The following is an 18887-nucleotide window of genomic DNA, read 5'->3' on the forward strand; positions in this document are numbered from 1 at the left end:
AACATACGGGTTGAATGTCATTTTAGGTCTTCAAAAATTAGCAGCAATTAATAATGCCTAAAGTTTAATGAAATAGTGTCACACTTAAATTTGTTTGTATCTTGATCTAAATTGCTTCTTGCTTCTTGAAAATTGCTTAGCAAGGGTCAGCCATTAGTAATTAGCTTCTATTTATGCACATCATTTTTACAAGGAGTTACACTGGGAGAGAAGGTAAAGCGTGTGTGTGAGATACACCTTGACTCAGCGCTTCTCCTCTGGACACCCAGCCAGCTGGCCCGCTGGGAACACAGGGCTCAACTGAAAGCAGTGCCCAGAATTGCAGGGAAGTATCAAGGGCCTGGGAAGCGCTGGCCCAGCTCCCCAAACACATAAAGTGACAGCAGGTGCCACACCCTCCTCTGAGATGACCAGAGGGCTGACACAGTCCGTGACCCCATGTCCATCCTGTCACCAGGCTCCACTCCTGAGTGGTTTGCACAGACTCACAGAGCCCTACCCTAAGCCCTCTCCTTCTCTCCTCCTTCCTTCTCTTTTCCCATCAACCCCGCCCCCTTCCTCCTTCCCTAAACTGCTCTGCCTGCCTGTGCCCCTAAGGCACAGCAGCTGGTGGGGGGGGGGGGTGGCTACCAACCATTCATTTCATTTCTCTTTTCTTCTCTTCCATTTAACGCAAACCTCTGTACTTGATGGGATAATTTTTCTAGACCTGCTCCATTGGAGTGGGGTGCTTCATGGGTAAGTAGAACACAATACAATCTATCAAGCTACTTACAATATACCAATAACTAAAACTGCAATTTTCCATCCCCTCCCTTCAATTCTCAGGCACAGGGTCCTGTGATCCAACCCATCCCCCTCCTCAGCCCCCAGCCTCACATTGCCCTTGTATCACATCACGACCCATTGGCCTCTCCCAGTTCTAAGCATCCCAACACCCTCTGACTCTGCCCATCTTCCTTAGACTGACTCTCCCCAATCCTAAATCTACAGATATCCCTTCCTAAACAACATTCTCTACCCTCTTGAAATTTTCCAAGGATTGGGAAATCCAGGGGTTGCCAGAGCTTGGGGGTGAGAAGGCATTGCATCTCCTGGGCTCCATTACTTACTAGCTGGGAGACCGTGAGCAAGTTATTTAACCTCTCCGAGCCTCCGTGTCCTCATCTGTGAAATGGGAATAATGGTACATACTTCACATGGTTGATGTGAGAATTAGAGATCGTTCATGGCATATAATGATGATCACACAGCATGTATCCAATGAAAAGAAAATATCTTCTTATCAAAATAGGACCTACATCTCCCTACAGAGTTCTTTCTCATTGTAAAGGGAAATATGTATTCAAACGATCCAATGCAGCAGCACCAATAATAGGACACCCTGACATTTTGTGATACAATAAAAAGTAATACAATGTTATATAGCAGCATTATAAAGTGTTCTGCCCCAAAATGTTTAAATTAAACCTAATCAAGCCTCTAGACCAGTGCTATCCAACAGAACTTTATGTGGTGGTGGAAATGTTCTGTATCTGGCTGTCCAACAAGGTAGCCACTAGTCACGTGTGGCTACTGAGGACTTAAACCGTGGCTATGCAAATGAGGGATTAGAGTTTTAATTAATTTAATTTCAACTAATTTAAATTTAAATATCCACTTGTGTCTGTTGGCTACCATACCAAACAGCCCAGCTCTGGAATAAACTTCCAGTTTATAGAAAATGAAAGGAATAGAGCTACAAGTTAACTCACATAAAATCTATTTTTTAAAAATTCTTGGGAAAACTGAATATGGCATGGAGAGTAAATGATTTTTTGGAATTACTGTTAATTTTCTTGCACGTAACAGTGGTACTGTCTTCATTGTTTGTTAAGAAGCGCACGCCGAAGTATTTGAGGGTTATGTGCTATGCCTCCTTTGACTGTCAAACAATTGAGCAAATGTGAAAGCAAATGTGGCCCAGCATGAACATCCGTTGAATCTAGGCATCTACGGGGAACATCTCAGAGTGTTTGTTATGCTGATCTTTCAATTTTTCTATATGTTTGAAAACTCATAATAAAAGTTGAAAAAGACACAAAACTCACTAATATTTCATAATCTGCTGGCTGCTGCCATAGTAGGAAAGATCAGATTTTTTCGTCAGCCCACTGGACAATCTGGGGATGGGGAAAATCCAGATTTGAGTTTTAGTAGCACCTTGGCCACTACTGGAATGGAAACTTCTAGATGTTTTGCTCCCATCTCAATCTTTCCTGGTCCCCTCCTCACTCACCCCCTACACACACACACACACACACACACACACACACACACACACACACACACGGGTCCCCTCCTCCCTCCCTCCCCTTCTTCTGGTACCAATCCTCCCTCCCTCCCCTCTCCTTCCCTGCCCTGCCCTCCTCTCCAGGATGCCCTCAGGTGAGTGCATGCCCTGCTGGCAAGGCGCTTTGAAGATGAAAAGTGCTGAGTCCCCTGTGGCCCAGGGGTTGGCATCCTTTACACAGAGGAGGGTGCGGGCCACTCCACCATTAAAGCACATTCTAGAGAGGCGCTGACCCGCATAACTGCCCAAGCCTATAAAGCACAAATTGCCCCCACCCCATCGCAGAGCCAAGCCCCTTCAGATCTGAGCATAAATAGGACCGGGGCGCCGTGAGGAGCACACTGGAGCTTCCACCGAGACTCCGGACCTCACATCCCGTGCTCTGCACCCCACACCTCCAGAAGCACCATGACCTGCGGATCAGGATTCAGCAGCCGCGCCTTCAGCTGCGTGTCGGCCTGCGGGCCCCGGCCCGGTCGCTGCTGCATCACGGCCGCCCCCTACCGCGGCGTCTCCTGCTACCGCGGCCTCTCCGGGGGTTTCGGCAGCCGCAGCCTCTGCGGGGGCTTCCGCGCCGGCTCCTGCGGCCGCAGCTTCGGATACCGCTCCGGCGGCGTGCGCGGGCCCAGCGCGCCCTGCATCACCACCGTGTCGGTCAACGAGAGCCTCCTGGCGCCCCTCAACCTGGAGATCGACCCCAATGCGCAGTACGTGAAGCAAGAGGAGAAGGAGCAGATCAAGAGCCTCAACAACAGGTTCGCTGCCTTCATCGACAAGGTGGGTGTCCTTGATCACGCCTTTCCTGAACCTCACCCATGCTCAGGACTCAGGATGAGCACTCAGGGAGAGTCTGAGGCAGAGAGACCTCTGCCTGCAGGAGTGCCCAGTCTGATTGGGGTGGCAGACAGACACACAGACACAAACAGGCACTCACACAAGACCAGACTCTGCTGAGAGTTCAGATAGGCAGGGCTTGTGGAAAAAACGTGTGACCTGGCTGCCCTAGGGCACAAGCCAGACTTCAGGAGGTCGGGAAGGAGTGTGAGGGCTGCTTCTGAGATCACAGAGGTTTGGACTGCCCCAGACTGCAGCTGTGTTCCCTCTGAGGGGGTGGGGTGGATTGGCTGTCAGATGAAGTAGGGAGGGGCTAGGGTAGCTAAGCTCTCCTCTAGATGGCCTGTGACATCCTCCTGGTCCCAGAAACCCCATGCTGTGACTGAATCTGGGGGCTTTGCCTAAGAGGGCTCCTCCTCTGGGTCCAGGGTGAGGGGCTGAGCTTTGCACCTGGCTCCTGACCACACGACCTGGACGCATCAGGTGGGGATAACTCTTGCTCCCATCCCTAAGCTGGAAAATCCAGACAGAGAACCCAATCAGGAAATCCAGAGGTTGCCTTGTGTCCCACTGCCCAGCTCTGTCTAATCTCTGCTGAGCTCTGCGTTAGGAGTGTACCTGAAAGCAATCACCTCTCTCCCCCAAATTGGCTTTGGGGCGCCAGGAGCCATCTGACCCCTCCTCCCCACCCCGAATGGCAGGTGCGCTTCCTGGAGCAGCAGAACAAGCTGCTGGAGACGAAGCTGCAGTTCTACCAGAACCGCAAGTGCTGTGAGAGTAACCTGGAGCCGCTGTTCAGCGGCTACCTCGAGACGCTGCGGCGGGAGGCCGAGCTAGTGGAGGCCGACAGCGGGAGGCTGGCCTCGGAGCTCAACCACGTGCAGGAGGTGCTGGAGGGCTACAAGAAGAGGTGAGTGCAGCCGGGGGTTACACTGGGCACAGGAAATGACTTAGGCAGGCATCTGGGCAACAACTGCACTGATGAGAGGATCCTGCTACAGCCCACCAACCTGGCCTGCATGGCCACTTGCCCTGCTGGGAAATTCTTCTCAGGTCTAATCCAATGGGCTTGAACCTAAGTGTAGCGCTGGGGTCACGCTGGAGACATCTCTCCTACCTCAGCCTTCTCTTCCCTGAGCCTGACCACTCAGCAGCTGGTCCTGGGGCTCTGGGGGTCCCACTGCTTAGGGTGCTGAGTGCTGATGGCCCATGGGTCTCATGGGCCCCTACAGCTGAGCCAGGAGGGACACCTAGGGGAGGGGAGGCTGGGCCCCAGTGCCCCGAGGTGACGCTGTCCACTCCTGGCATGGGGCTGGGTGCTGAGGCTTATGTGCCTCTGGAGGTGACCTCAGAGCAGCTTTGGGAACAGGGCTGTGAGGTCCCAGAATATTAGCCCCAGAGCCCTCAATTCACAGTGGAGAGAGAATCACAGACACACCCCAATCCAAGCAGACAGGACCCAGCAGGGCTGCCGGGGGCCCAGCTGAGTGGGGAGGTTCCTAATACTTCCCCCGTCCCTGGGGTGAAGTGGAGGGGTCTGGGGAGACCTGCCCTCCTGTAACCTTCCGCTCTGCCCTCCTGTGCCTCAGGTATGAGGAGGAAGTTTCTCTGAGAGCGACAGCTGAGAACGAGTTTGTGGCTCTGAAGAAGGTGGGTGCCATGGGATCGGGAGGCACAGACACGAGGGACCTCAGAATGACAGACTTTTCTCGGGGAGACCCAGGGTCCCCACTTCAGTGTGGGGTGCAGTCACCTTGCCACATGAGGTGGGAAATCCCCAGAGATCATGTCGTGAAAGGCACATCCAGGCCTTTGACCGAGGGCAATAACCTGGAATACCCACTCCCACGCTGCCCTGGGGCAGGGGGATGGCCGGGTTGCCCCCTGGATGTCCGGGGTCCACACGGAGGCACAGCAGCTTCAGTGTCTCTGTTGAGGGACACTGTGCTGTCGAGGCCTGTGGGACATCTGACTCAGAGCAGGGCCACAGTCCCAGGCTTGGGGGAGGATGGAGCAGAACCAGGAGTGGCCAGGTGCAGTCCTGGAGGACCGTGGGGGACAGCGAAGGGTCAAGGTGGCCGAGTGGGGGAATCTGCCTGGCAGGCCTCCTGGAACAGGGGAGGGTGGAAACGAGAGCCGGGAGGGCAAGCTGTCCCCGGTCGGGGGTGAAAGGCTGGTGGCCCATCGCCAAGGCACCAGGGTTTGTTCTCAGAAGTGGCAGGGGTCGGGGGCCCATCCTGGGCGGTCAGAAGGTATGGAGATGGCATGGGATGGGAACACTGGGCAATCCTTTCCCCTGGCCTCCACGTAATGGGTGAGAAGAGAGAGGAGTGTGGGGTGACGATCACCAGGGGTCCTCTGAGCTCAAAGACTCCCCACCTTTCCAGGACGTGGACTGCGCCTACCTCCAGAAGTCAGACCTGGAGGCCAACGCGGAGGCGCTGACCCAGGAGGTCGACTTCCTGAGGCGACTCTATGAGGAGGTGAGGCGGCGTGGTGCCGGCAGAAAACCAGCAGCCGGCCTGGAAGAGAGGGCACTGGCTTGGGATTAGAGGGGGACAGGGATGTGGGCAGGGGGCTGCCGTCCATGAGGCTCTCAGAGGGGGCAGGGCTGAGGACGAGGGAAGGGCTGAGAAGACGGTCCAGGCTATGGTGGGTGAGGCTGTGCTGTGAACAAGAGCCTTCCACTCCCCGCCACCCCCCTATCGCAGGAGATCCGTGTTCTCCAAGCCCACATCTCGGACACCTCGGTCATCGTCAAGATGGACAACAGCCGGGACCTGAACCTGGACAGCATCGTGGCCGAGATCAAGGCTCACTACGACGACATCGCCAGCCGCAGCCGGGCCGAGGCTGAGAGCTGGTACCGCACCAAGGTGAGTGGCACAGAGCACTTGCCTTCTACCTATGGCAGTGGGAGGGATGCGAGGTATAGATTAGCAAGGCTTCTTTTGTTAGGGGATTCTGATCCCTAAGGCAATTGTGGTGTGTACTTCCCTAGAGATGGTAAGAAGGGCAGAGAGCTCTCAGGTTGGGGTGGCTGAGCAGGGCTGCCATGTGTGGTTGCACAGGATGAGCACTGTGCAACCTGCACTATCATCTGTGGTGTCCCAAATGGGTGGGATTTCCCATCCTGAGCCTCAGGAGCTTCTCTGCTTCCCCCCAGTGCGAGGAGATAAAGGCCACGGTGGTCCGGCACGGGGAGACCCTGCGCCGCACCAAGGAGGAGATCAACGAGCTGAACCGCCTGATCCAGAGGCTGACCGCCGAGATCGAGAATGCCAAGTGCCAGGTAATGGTCGTTTGGGGCCCACCCAGGGTGTGTGAGCCCAGTGTGGATCTCAGCACTCATCCTCTAGCCCGTGTGCATGACTAGAGTCCCTACTTGTGGTCGCTCAGGGAGACCCAGGTGATGAGGGCGAGAGGCCTGTTCCTGGGTGTCCCCAGCTGGGCAGGAGGACTGATCACAGGCAGGAAATGGACAGAGAGACCCAGGGACCATGACCCACCTCGTTCTCTTCTGGGTCCCCAGATCTCCAAGCTGGAGGCCGCCGTGGCCGAGGCCGAGCAGCAGGGCGAGGCGGCCCTCAGTGACGCCCGCAGCAAGCTGGCCGGGCTGGAGGGCGCCCTGCAGAAGGCCAAGCAGGACATGGCCTGCCTGCTGAGGGAGTACCAGGAGGTGCTGAACTCCAAGCTGGGCCTGGACATCGAGATCGCCACCTACAGGCGCCTGCTGGAGGGCGAGGAGCAGAGGTGCGGCCTGACCCACCCTGGCCCTGAGCTGCCCATTCCTGCCCCTTTACCAAAAGCCACCCTTTCTCCTGGCTGAGCAACGCCCCAGGGTCTGGGACTATCCTGTCACTTATCACTCTGGGGAGAGAGCGGTTTGGGAGGCTCTTTCCTGAGACCTGCTGCTCCTACAGTGCTGACCTCTGGTGGACCCCACTCCTAGAATTTGTGGGGTCCTGTCTGCCCCTCTGGCGAGGCACTAATGTTGCCTTTTCTTCTTCCCTCTCAGACTGTGCGAAGGTGTTGGGGCCGTGAATGTCTGTAAGTAACATAGGCCCTGTGTGGATGGGTCCACTCCCTTCCTGTCGGGGGTGGCAGAGTCTAGAAGGATGGGTTTCCCTGAAATCTAACTATACATGAGTGGGTCGACTTCCCAGGAGGAGGGACTTCGGCTCAGACAGCAGGAAAGACCACAGCTTTGGGACTAGATGGACCTAGAGTTGTCAAGTAAAGGAGCTCCTGACTTTTCATACCCAGGGCTCAGGGCTTGAGGAGAGGCATCGTTGGGAAGCGGGATGAGTCGCCCCCCAGAATTTTGACTCAGCAGGGTCTTTGGGGTTCGCAGGTGTCAGCAGCTCTCGCGGTGGGATCGTCTGCGGGGACCTCTGCGTGTCCGGCTCCCGGCCAGTGGCGGACAGCGTCTGCAGCGCCCCCTGCGGCGGGAACCTGGTGGTGAGCACTGGCCTGTGCGCGCCCTGCCATTCCATCACGTCCTGCGGCCTGGGCACCGGCGGCGTGGGCTCCTGCGGCATCAGCTCCTGCGGCGTGGGCTCCTGCACCAGCAGCTGCCGCAAATGTTAGGCGCCCGGGCTCAAGCCCCCGGGCCGGCATCTCCCCCGCGCGGCCCGGCAAGGCTCGCCCCGCCTGCTCCAGCCCCGCCCAGCCCCCAGGGCGGAGCAAGCACTTGGCTACTTCTCCGGGCTTTGAAAGGTCCGCCCCACTCCTGGCCTCTCACCTCCATGTGTGATTCCCTGTCCCTCGGCTCTGCCGCTTTCTGCTGGGAAAGGCTACCCCAGGAAGAAGTCCCCTTGGCACCCACAGGAAGGGGGCTCGGGGGCAGAGAGGACCAGCGCCCTACCCTGAGCTGCCATGGGACCCATGGGCGGAAACCCCCAGCCTCTTCCTCTCCTTCTCTGCCGTGTTCATCTCTGTCTCTGTGTTTCCAATAAATCAATGTAGCCAGCCCTGCGCCTTGTCTGCATCTCTGTTATCCTCCTCAAGGGTCGGGGTTTGGGAGGGTCCCCAAAGTCACATGGAGCAGAAAAACAGCCTAGTCTGGGCTCTCCAGTACAGGCATCTGTCCCTGGGCTCACAGCAGTCTCAGATTTAGCCAGGGGTTGTGCTGGGCCCCCACACGGCGTAATTTCATCCACACCACCTTCATGGTACATCTTGCAAATGGAGCGCAGAGACACGCGGTAGCTGGGGCAGGGCCCCACACTGAGTTCAGGGGCACAGCTGGGTTTGAACCCCGAATGCCTCTCTAGTGCTTATTTCACTGAACCACAGCTGCTTCCCCGGAAACAACCCTGTGCACATCTGTAACCTGATGAATGATGAAAATTTGATTCACCAGGCGCTCCAAGCTTAAGGAAGTATCACCCATTGCTTTGGTGGGGAAGAGTCATGCCTGAGTAATTTATGAGAATTTTTTAAGGGGTAAATACATGAACATGATTTAAACTTTTAGAAAGCCTTTGATATGGCTACCTTTTTTTTTTTAATGGAGTCCTTTTGGGGTTTGGAGACCTGCCAGAGCTGATAAATTACCCCAGAGATAGAAAACAGCAAGTAGCAAGAAGATGATGTGGTGTAGAGGTGAGCACCCAGCTGCCTGGCCCCAAAACTGGGCTCTGTTCCCTCCTAGCTGAGTGACCTTGGGCATGTACTTACCCTCTCTGGGCCTCAGTTTCCACATGTCTAAAGTGACAATGATAAAAAGAGCACCTACCTCATAGGGTTGATGGAAAGATTAAGGAATTTCATATCCTAAAATGCTTAGTGCCTGCCACAAAAAAACCACGTTACGTATTTATCGTTAGCAGTATTCTTCTGCAGAATATCAAGCAGCAATTCCTCCAGGAATCATGGCCATGGCCACACTCTCGTTACACTTATATCTGTGATCAGAGGGTGCAAGTACACAGAGAATGCCCCATGTCTTCCAGGGCCAGGGAGCTCCTTCATAGAGGGAACTGTCCCCCCACAGACACACTGATGAGGATCTTACAAGTGGCAGTAGGGTAGGGAGATGGCCTCTCAACATCACTACGGGCCAGGGCAAGTCCCGAAACATAGATCTGTGCAGCGGGTGAATCTCTAAACTTCCAGTCCTGGGCCCAGAAAACAGGAGCAGAAATGTAAGTCCCCATGCCCATCTCTCAGGGCAAGAGAAGTACTTAAGAATATTGAGAGACCAGAAGCAAGTGATCTGAAAAGACAAAAGCTCTTTTAAGGAACAGGATCAATCCCTGGTCTCCTGGCCACCAACCTGGCCCTCCGCCCCCCTGACAGAATCCTGAGCAGGACAGAGCCCTCAGAGAGTTCCGGAGTGGTCCATTGTTGTAACCAGCCCTCTGCGCTGTGAGGCCACACAGCTCAGAAGCAGCCCCTGTCAGGAGTCCAGAACCAAGGCCTGAGCACCTGCTCCATCCCTCATCCTTCCCCAGCTCAGAAGCCATCAGTCCAGTGGGACTTCTCAGCTCTGTCAACTGACCCATCCCTTCCCATCTCACTGGTCTCATCAGCCCAGCTGGGCCTTGATGACCTGCCATACTTCACTCTCTCACCCTCCCTCCAGCTCTGAACCTTCTCCTCTTTCCTGCTCCAGCTCCACAATCCTCTCCTCCACCAAGGTTCCCACTCCTGGACAGGCTCAGGCAGAGGAGCAAGGGTGAATGAGTTAAACACACAGTACCCATGATGCAGAATGGTGAAAAAAATGAAACACCTCGCTGTGTGCCCTTTAGCAAGTCACCTCCCCTCTCTGGGCCTCAGTGTATTCACCAGTGAAAAAAGACCAGTTTGGCCTCGATGGCTACTAAGGTCCCTTATCAATTTGAAGCTCGACTATTCTGTAGGAGACGTGGGACAGGACTAGGGGCTGGAGGGAAGAAGGGAGTTGCAGTGCCATGCGACTGTGCTGGGTGCACGCTGTCTGTGTCTTCATTCTGCAGAGCTCACTGTCTGCAGGTAGCTGTCTGTGAGTAGAACAGTAGGACTGCATCCAGGTGTGTGCACATCTCCGGGCATCTGTGTGGAAACACATATGTGTGGGTGACTGAGGGTTTCTGTACATGTGATTATGTTTGTGAATGCGTGTATGCCTGTACAGATGTGCTGGAGAGAGGAGTTTAGTGGATACTTGTGGACATGAGTGCAACGTGGGTGCACGAGTGGACTCGTGCTGGTGAGATGGGGTCACGGCTGGAGAACTGGGCTAAGATGGGAGTGGTGACAGGAAGGTGCTGCTGGGTGTCACACGGGGAGGTGCCCTCTGGCTCAGAGCCCGGGATGTAACCCCGGACTCACCTACCCACCCCTCCTGCCCTACTGTCACTTTAGCTCCAGTGAGGGCGGAGGGAGGCCAGTTGGCCTTGGACTTTGTAGAACCTTCTTTAAAGGTGCTGAAAACCCTTCCCAAGAACTCCAGTAAGTGAAACATTAATTAGTTTTATATAGCTCTCATTATGTTTAAGCACTTTACATACAGTAACATATGTAATTCTCAAACAGCCCTGTGATAGGTCCTATTCTTATTTTACAGATCAACTGCAGTGCAGAGAGGTTAAGTAGGGAGGAAAAGTAAAAGAGATAAATGAATCTTCACCAGTTAGAACTGGGGGAGTGCTGGACCGAGGCCCAGAAACAGGGGAAGAGTTGGGCCAAGGTAACAGCAGGATCAGAAACAGAATCGGGCCTTCCTTCCTCACTCCAGGCGGGTCTGGTTGATACACTGCACCTGGAATCATATCAGAAGAATTGCATTTAGACTCATCAAGAGTCTCCCAAGGGGTTTCCACAAGCTGAGACATGTTAATGGTGGAAGAACCGGGCCCAGTACATCCAAGCACAGGCCAACAGACCGCAGAGCCTGGACCCGTTCACCTCTGCATTGCAGGCCTGGAGAAGGATGGATGACAGTCACTGCCCTCGAGGGGCTCAGAGACAGATGCGAAGTTGCATCCATCATGTTTAAGTGTATTAAGTGTGAGGCAGGCATGGGGAGCCCACAGCGGGCTGACCTCTCCTGGTCCACCTTCTGCTGAGAAGCCATGACGAACTGGTGACAACTGTCCCTTCAGAAGTCACCCTGACTCACAAAGTTTGTAAATGGGCTGGTGATTGACTCTCCATAAATGACCATATTCTCTCCCACCCCAGCCTGGAATGTGGCCCATTGTCAGGGGAGCTACTCAGAGAATCTGTCCCCAAACCACAAACATTGCTGGTGGCCCACGTGGCCCTGGCCCAGCAACAGACTCAAACCCCACAGCCCTTGGGATCTCCTGGCCTGCCCTCAGGCTGGGGATTTGGAAAGGGAAAATGCAGGCAGCCAGTCCTCGGTGATGCGGGCTGCAGAATGCGCACCAGAAATCCTGCCGACAACTCGTAGGTGGTATTTCCTTCTGCACTTCCCACAAAGTTCCTTCTTTGACATGATCAGCACAGCAGGCGCTGGAAAAACCTGACCTTGAAAATCATAGAATGTCATTACCTCCTAGCAAAATGCAGAAACCCGGAGCCCACCTGAAAGATCTGGCAGAGGGCGGCTCTGCTTTCAAGCAGCTGCTCGCACTGGGAGTATTGATAGGAATGTTTATACAGTTGGTGTCGCTCAGCATTGATCAAACAAGGCTGACGCATGAGTCCAGTGGGGCCATGTCGCCGACCCTTCAGGTGGGTGGCAGCCTGCCAGCCAAGTTTCAGGCCCATTCCTTTTGCATGAGACCACTGTTTACCAGGAAGGGAGCCTTTTGGATACCTTTTCTCTGGGCAGGGACCCAGGAGAACACAGCAGACACCCTGGCACTAGCATACCTTAAAAGGTAAAGCCAGGGCCTCTGGCCAGTGACGCACCTTAGCCCCACCCAGGGACACAGAAAGCAGGAACCATTGTTCCCCAGATGCCTGGATGATGTAATCCTTTGTGCAATAGAAAAGAACGTGAGCTCACTGAACAGAGGCTTCGCTGGGGCCTGTGTGACAAGAGCCCAGAAACCCAGCCCCTCTCTGGCCACTCCACCCCCCAAAATGGCCTATCTTCTACCCCACCAAGTCCAGTTGCCTTGTGAATACCCAGACCAACTACACCACGACCTGGAAGAGGGGGCAGAGCTGGAACCTCCATCTGATCCCAAAGCCCAGGTTTGCCTCCACCACAGTATGTTGTTCCCAGCAAACCATCAGACTGATCACTTGTAAACTAGAACTCGGGCCTAAGCCACCCGACTGTATCATATCCCCCAGCCCCAATCTGTGAGGGCCATCTCCCCTAGGCCTGTCCTCAAGGGCCTCTGGCCAGGCGGAACAAGGCCCGCCCTCTTCCCCATCCCACCTCTTCTTCTTCTGGCCTGTCTGCTTGTGTATGGCCTGCCTCCCCACCCGGAACATCCTCTCCAGAGGCCAGGGATTAGAGTGGGGTCTTGCTCCCCAGCGCTGTGCCTGACCCTCAGGAGCCCTTCAATAAGCATTCGTAGAGTGAGTGAGGGGATGAATGAATGCTGTTCTCAGCTCCTCTGCAGAGAAGAGCTGACTGCCCACCCCAGCCTAGGGAATAAGCAGACCCTCCTGCATGAATTAACCCTTCTGTCACTTTCACCAGGGGCCCTCTGACCAACCCCCACCCCCTTGGATCCTGGTTCTATAATATCACCATAAACTGAAGTCATGTGGACCCACGCACCACAAGAAGAGGGTTGCTTCTTGGTAGTGTCCTCCACTCCACATCCGGCCAGCTTCGTCCTTGCTTTTGGAATAGCCTGAGGAATCAGGTACGAACAGGCTGGTGGCTCAGTTCGCTGCAGAACGTTTTATTGTAAAGGAGGAGTCCCAGGAAAAGAGGGTGGGGCAGTTCAGAGGGGCAGAGTGCTGGTGCAGGGAGGCCACGAACCGGGCCTCCTGAGGATTACAGCGTCCAGGCCCTCTCCGCACTGGGGACGAGTCGGTCACTGTCCAGTAAACTACATTCCGAGACCTCACCCTCCGGGGTTGGGGACAAGAGGGAGAGGCGAGGGGAGGGCCAGCTCCGTGGGAGGGGGCGTCTGAGACACAGGGCCAAGACTCTGGGGCAGAAGCGAGGGTTCCTTGACTTCTCCGGAGAGGGGCAGGAGGGTTCAGCATCCTCGGGGGCCGCTGCAACTGAAGTCCCCGACGCAGCCGGGGGAGCCGCAGAGCGCGCAGCCGCCGCCAGGGGCGCTCGTCTCCAGGGCGCCGGAGCCGGCTCCGGGCAGCGGCGGGCGGGCGGGGCCCGCGGCTGAGCCGGGCGCGCAGGTGGGGGCGCTGCCCGGGGCTGGCGGAGAACGGCTGTTGAAGGGAGGAAACTCTCTCTTCGCCGCACTCCCCGTTCAGCCCCAGAAGACAGAACGACAGACTCCTTCCCCAGGGGGCAGACGCACAGACCGTCCTCCCCACCAGGAGACAGACCTGCAAACTCCCCAAAGTAACACACACAGACCCCTTCGCCAAGAAACAGACTCAAGAATCCCCCCTCCTCGAGTCAGACACACAGATTATCCGAGGATAAAACAATCTCCTCCACGAGGATAAACACACAGAACTTACTCCCACACCTCAGGACAAACCGACAGAACCTCCCCCCAAAGAACAGACCACAGGATCCCCTCGCCCCAACACACAAACCCAAAAAATCACCCCCAAGACAAGAAACAGTCCCCCCTCCCCCCGCAAAAGGGAAACACACAGAGGAAGCAGACCCCTTCTCCCTTCCCAAGAAGATGCACACAAGGGGGAGGGGGATTTGACCCCTCTGACCAAGTGACTCCTATTATTTACTTACTGACACTCCCGGTGCCAAATCCCAGACCAAGCCTGCGGGGAGAAGGAGAAAGCAGGTGAGTGCATCTGTCTGCCGGGCAGAATATTCTCCATTCTCCAAGACAAAACCCTCCTGGCCCTCTCCAGACAGGCAGAACTCGTTGCATCCTGCAGGTTCCTTGGTGCTCTCAGATCCCCACAGCCCTTTCCAGTAAAGACTCCTTCTGGACCTTAAAACTCAGTCTTTCCCACTTTAAATTCAATAACTCACTTTTATTGATGACTTCTTGGAGGAAGGAAAAGGCTAAAGATCTATACTTTCTTTGGCCTAAACGTCTTGAATGGAGAGATCATGGCGCCGGATGGGGTGCATTTTAAAGGGATACCTCAATTATCTCAGGAATGTTGTTCAGGCCTCATCCAATCACTGTCTACCTGTGGGTCCTTGAGGTGGTCCTTTACCCTCTCTGAGACTCAGTTTGCTCGTCTGTAAAATGGGGATAATAGCGTCCCTCCCAGGATTTTTGTGGGGTTTAGTAAATGTGGGAGGTAACTAATGCAGCACACCTGTTGCACGGTGGGTTGCCTCTCCCTCCCTTCAGCCTGGTGTAACCACTAAAGCTGGCAGCCCTTGGTCCCTACTGCTGTCTAAGGTTAAAACTTGTTCTTGTAAAGCCTGCCTTCCTCAGGCCAAAGGGAAAGGGGTAGAGTTGAGAAGAAGGCACTCTGCACTGGGGACATTTTCCCCCTGGCTGGGCCTTGGTCCCTGCAGCTATCTTGATGGACCAGCTGGCCCCTGCTCTCTGATCCTGGGGGTAAATGACTTCATGAGTTGCCCCATCCCTGGAGCCAAGGGTGCTCATTTGCTAGGACCTTTTGTCTAGAGGGCTGTAAGATGGTGGGAAAAAGCAGGCTCCAGGAGAAAAAGTCCCTGATGCCCACGTCACCTCTCCCCCTCCCTCCCCGGCTGGTGAGGACCCAGAGAGTGACCTCTCTGTGCTCCTGCACTCCTCACCGTGGCCACATCTGAAGCGCCGCCCGGCCCTCACCTGCTCTCCTCGCCCTCCAGCAGCTTGCGGTAGGTGGCGATCTCAAAGTCCAGGCCCAGTTTGACGATCATGAGCTCCTGGTACTCGCGCAGCTGCCGCGCCATGTCCTGCTTGGCCTGCTGCAGGGCTGCCTCCAGCCAGGCCAGCTTGCCCTTGGCACTGCCTGAGGCAGCCTCCTCCTGCAGAGCTGGCGGCTCCTTGGCCCTCTCTAGTTCGCAGGGCTGGGGGCAAAGGGAAGACCACGGACAGAAGGACATCCTTGGCCCCCATCCCTCTCCCGTCGAGGACCCAGACTGTTCTCAGAGGCTGGAGGGCCAGTGAGGGATTCGAAAGCATTCTGAGGAGCGAGCACGCCTGTACTGAAACATGTGTTTGTGTGTCTGCCCCGCTCCCAGGGTGGAGATTTGGGGCCAGCCATCTGGGACGGCTGAGAGAGAGCCTTTTACATCTAGGATGGTGACACTTCTAATAGGAGCTCAGGTCCAGGAAGCATCAAAGGCTCCTTAGCACATCACGTGCTGTGGTTCTTGTTTCAGCAGGGAAACTAACAGGAAGAATCTCCTTTCCTTACAGGAGACTAGAATGTGTAGTCTCTGGAAAAATCATAATAATAAGCTCTTGCCTTGGCCCGGTGTGCTTGCTGCTTAGGAAGCCAGTGGGGGAATGAGCGCCACTGTGGCAGGTTGGGGACTGAACCACGACGGGCCCGCCCACGCACACTGCCACCCCTGAACCTGAACAGCTTGTCCCTCCTCAAAGTCATCACTTCCTGGAGAAGGGAGAACCTCCCAAATATCCCTCAGAGCCTGAGACACTTGTATCTGCAGAAAGCAAGGAAGACCGACGTGGAGCAGAACCCTTTCCATCTGCGGCACAGAGCGTGAGCCGGGGGGCTTGACGGAGACGGCGGCAAGAGGGGGGTCGGGAGAAGAAAAGCATTCCCGCGGGAACCTCTCCTTTCTAAGGCCTGAATCACAAACACAAACGCCTACAGACACCTGGCTGGAGGCACCAAAAGGTAAAGCCAAATGTTAAGTATAATCAATAGGATCCAGTTCCACAAAGAAATGTGCACACTCTCATTTTCCTGAAATCACTGGGACCTCTTTCATGTTTTCAGTCTTTCATTTCTCTACCTTAGATAGAGACAGAGGTTCAGCATCTTTTCTCTTCTACAGGGATAATAACAGCACCGGCCAAGGGGATGATAAATGGCCCAGAACCCTCTGCCTCGATGTCAAAGGAGGCAATATGGAGTGATGGGGACTGTGGCACACACAGAGCATATCCCCCTGTGAAGACAACAAAGAAGATAGAGGCCTCTCTTCTGTAGCCAAATGCCACCATTTGGGGTCATAGTTTAACATTGCCAGATCTGCACATTTTTAAAGAGAACCCAGAAAACTGGATTTTTAGGTAAAACCTTGCCCATTCTGAGGATGGGCTCAAATTTAATGCAGTGTAAGATAAAACACACAGACATAAAAATGTATATACACATAAAAAACGATATAGAAACAAGCATACATATTCAAACCTATTTGCCTGCGTGTTAATTACTTACCTACATGAAATGCAGAGTCCTAGGCACTGTAAGCATGCTATGCACCTACAGCCACACTCCTGTTTGCTCAGACATTCACAAATGAAACTCTATGCATCTATTCCAAAGGATGGGGGGTGTCCAGTCTAGTCATCATAAACAATGGACATCCTCCCGCCGTCACCCCTCTGCCGCCCCCATTCCCACCCTCACCTGACCCTTAGCACCGTCCCCCTCCGCAGTCAGCCGCTGGATGGCCTGGTTAAGCCTGTTCAGCTCCTCCTTGCTGTGCCTCAGGCTCGGTGCGTGATTCTGCACAGTTGCCTTTATCTCCTCACACTGCGGGGTGGGGGCAGCAGAGCAGGGGGAGGATCAGGGAGATGAGGACAGCAGACAGGGGCACTCAACTGAGGCCCCTAGACAGTTCCAATACCCACCCATCCACCCTCCATCTCGGGCAGATCATCTAACTTCTCTGGGCCTCTGTTTCTCCATCTTTATAATGGGGATGATAATCTTTCCTGTCCCCAAGGGGTGTTGAGAGAATGAAATGCACTTGGTGGACAGTGGTGGGTGCTCCACCAGGCCTGGGGATGCCACAGGGAGCGTGAACTCAGGCACGAAGGGAACACCGCAGAGCGACAAGCTGTTGAGTCGAGTCTTCAGCCTGAGATCACATAGAGTTTATCCCAGGAACGGGGGTACTTAAACTCTAGGAAATCAACTATCCTCATTCACCACATAGGATCATCTAAATTAGTACAAACTGCATTTAATAAAATCCAACAATAATTCCTAATTTTAAAATACTTTTAAAAATTTAAGAATAGGAAGAAGCTTCCTTAACTTGATGAATGCTATTAATCAGTGACAGGGATCCAGATTCTGGCTCCTTTCCCAAACCCAAGGCCACTACGGGAAGTGCTGTCCACAGGGACAAAGCCAGGGGGCCTTTTCCCTCTCTGCACCTTGTCCCCACACACCAGCACGCGAGCAGCCTGGGTACAGTGACTGACGCCTGCACAGCCTCACACTCTCCAGGCGTTTCCCTCCACCATCCCCCCCCGGAGCCCACGACCACCTGTGAAGTAGGCCAGGTGGGTGTTACTGTCTCCATTATCTTTCCTTGGGCAAGCTGACCCACTTGTCTACTGTGCAAGGCAGTAGGGACCCAGAGGGACGTGAGGGACCCTGCCGGTCAAGGGCTGAGCCAGACTGCATCTTAAGCCCAGCTCTTTGCTCTACACCCTGAAGGACGTAACGTCACACACTCACTTCAGCCCAGAGAATAGGAAATGCTCATGCCAGCCCAACGCAAATTTCTCTCCAAGGCAGGCAGGGGGAACGGATATGAAAAGACTGCAGAACTTCATCTCCCACCGCTCTCTGCCCTCGCCGACTGCCCAGCCTCTCCCACTCCCGTTCCCAGAAGCTGCGGACATAGCAAGCAAGCCTGTGCCTGGCTGGGGCCAACAGATCTGGGTGGAGTCCGAGACCCCTCACCCCGTGTGAGCCCGTGAGCCACGTGGACAAGTCTCACCATGATGAAGGGAGCTGTGGTCTCTCTCCTCCAAGCCTCCCGGGAGCATCTAAACTCCAGCCCAAGGAGCTCCCAGAATCCTGGCCTCCGAGGACGAGGCCTCTCCTCCCCAGGAGCTTTGTGACCTCACCTTGCTACAATTGCAGAGTTCTGACAGCGGGCGGAAGGGGCCGTTCTGTGAGCCCAGGTGGGAAAGTGGAGGTCCCAGGCTGGGACCTCCCTCCTTGAAGGAAGGAGGAGGAGGGGAGAGGACGGGTACTTCAGGTGGGGGAAGTGTGTGGAGCTGAGGAGTTGGGGCTTGTGGGGTGGGCAGTGGGGAGCCACGGAAGGTGCTTGAGCAGGTCAGTGGCCTGGTGGGAGATGCAATTTAGGAAGGCCTGTCTGGTAGCAATGTGGAAGATGGACAGGAGGGAGAGAGACCTGGGCTGGGGATTCCCGTTCCAAGACTAGGTAGGAAACCCGTGCTGATGGCTGAACTGAAGGAGTAACCAGGGCCAGAGACCTCAAGCTGCTGTAGGCAATTTTTCTGTTTTATAAATTTCTCATACATGTAAAAGACTATATATAACATACATTTAACGACTCAAATAGCAACAGTAGTAAAACAAATCCTCGTGTACCCACCAGTACCTTCGAAGCCCCCTGTGGGGCCCTTTCTGATCACAGCATCCTCCATCACTGACCCCATCCAATCTCCAAAGTAACCTCTATCCAGGGTTTTTGTGTTAAGCATTCTCTTGATTTTCTTTATTATTTTACCATGTGTGTTTGAATCCCTAAGCAAGTGTTTAGTTTTTTCTACCT

At 54.6% G+C, this 18887-nt stretch overlaps 2 protein-coding genes across 2 annotated transcripts; one reads left to right on the top strand and one right to left on the bottom strand.

The window, feature by feature from the left end:
- The first annotated feature begins 2572 nt into the window (after positions 1-2572).
- On the top strand, positions 2573-8220 carry LOC101389457 (keratin, type II cuticular Hb1). The gene is made up of 9 exons (XM_014786494.2): positions 2573-3109; positions 3868-4076; positions 4756-4816; positions 5554-5649; positions 5878-6042; positions 6333-6458; positions 6699-6919; positions 7185-7216; positions 7521-8220. The coding sequence occupies exons 1-9, from the start codon at positions 2741-2743 to the stop codon at positions 7754-7756; spliced, it is 1515 nt and encodes a 504-aa protein (XP_014641980.2). The 5' UTR covers positions 2573-2740; the 3' UTR covers positions 7757-8220.
- A 5000-nt stretch (positions 8221-13220) lies between these two features.
- On the bottom strand, positions 13221-18137 carry LOC106801626 (keratin, type II microfibrillar, component 5-like). The gene is made up of 5 exons (XM_014786504.2): positions 18084-18137; positions 16757-16882; positions 15001-15221; positions 13974-14005; positions 13221-13466 (listed from the first exon to the last, which is right to left on the bottom strand). Exons 1-5 carry the CDS (start codon positions 18084-18086, stop codon positions 13291-13293), a joined length of 558 nt encoding a protein of 185 aa, XP_014641990.1. The 5' UTR covers positions 18087-18137; the 3' UTR covers positions 13221-13290.
- Between the last annotated feature and the right edge of the window lie 750 nt (positions 18138-18887).

This window comes from Ceratotherium simum, chromosome 17, assembly GCF_057802395.1.
Source record: "Ceratotherium simum simum isolate JZ-2026a chromosome 17, ASM5780239v1, whole genome shotgun sequence".
Classification (NCBI taxonomy): Eukaryota; Metazoa; Chordata; class Mammalia; order Perissodactyla; family Rhinocerotidae; genus Ceratotherium; species Ceratotherium simum.

What these genes read in the sequence shown, in the direction of transcription:
- LOC101389457 (XM_014786494.2), top strand. Translation starts at nt 2,741, where the DNA reads ATGACCTGCGGATCAGGATTCAGCAGCCGCGCCTTCAGCTGCGTGTCG. An exon ending in CTGGAGGGCTACAAGAAGAG is followed by an intron (nt 4,077 to 4,755) that starts GTGAGTGCAGCC and finishes CCTGTGCCTCAG; the next exon opens with GTATGAGGAGGAAGTTTCTC. An exon ending in AGAGCTGGTACCGCACCAAG is followed by an intron (nt 6,043 to 6,332) that starts GTGAGTGGCACA and finishes GCTTCCCCCCAG; the next exon opens with TGCGAGGAGATAAAGGCCAC.
- LOC106801626 (XM_014786504.2), bottom strand. An exon ending in CTGGAGGGCGAGGAGAGCAG is followed by an intron (nt 14,006 to 15,000) that starts GTGAGGGCCGGG and finishes TTCTCCCCGCAG; the next exon opens with GCTTGGTCTGGGATTTGGCA. An exon ending in ATTTGGCACCGGGAGTGTCA is followed by an intron (nt 13,467 to 13,973) that starts GTAAGTAAATAA and finishes GTTCTCCGCCAG; the next exon opens with CCCCGGGCAGCGCCCCCACC.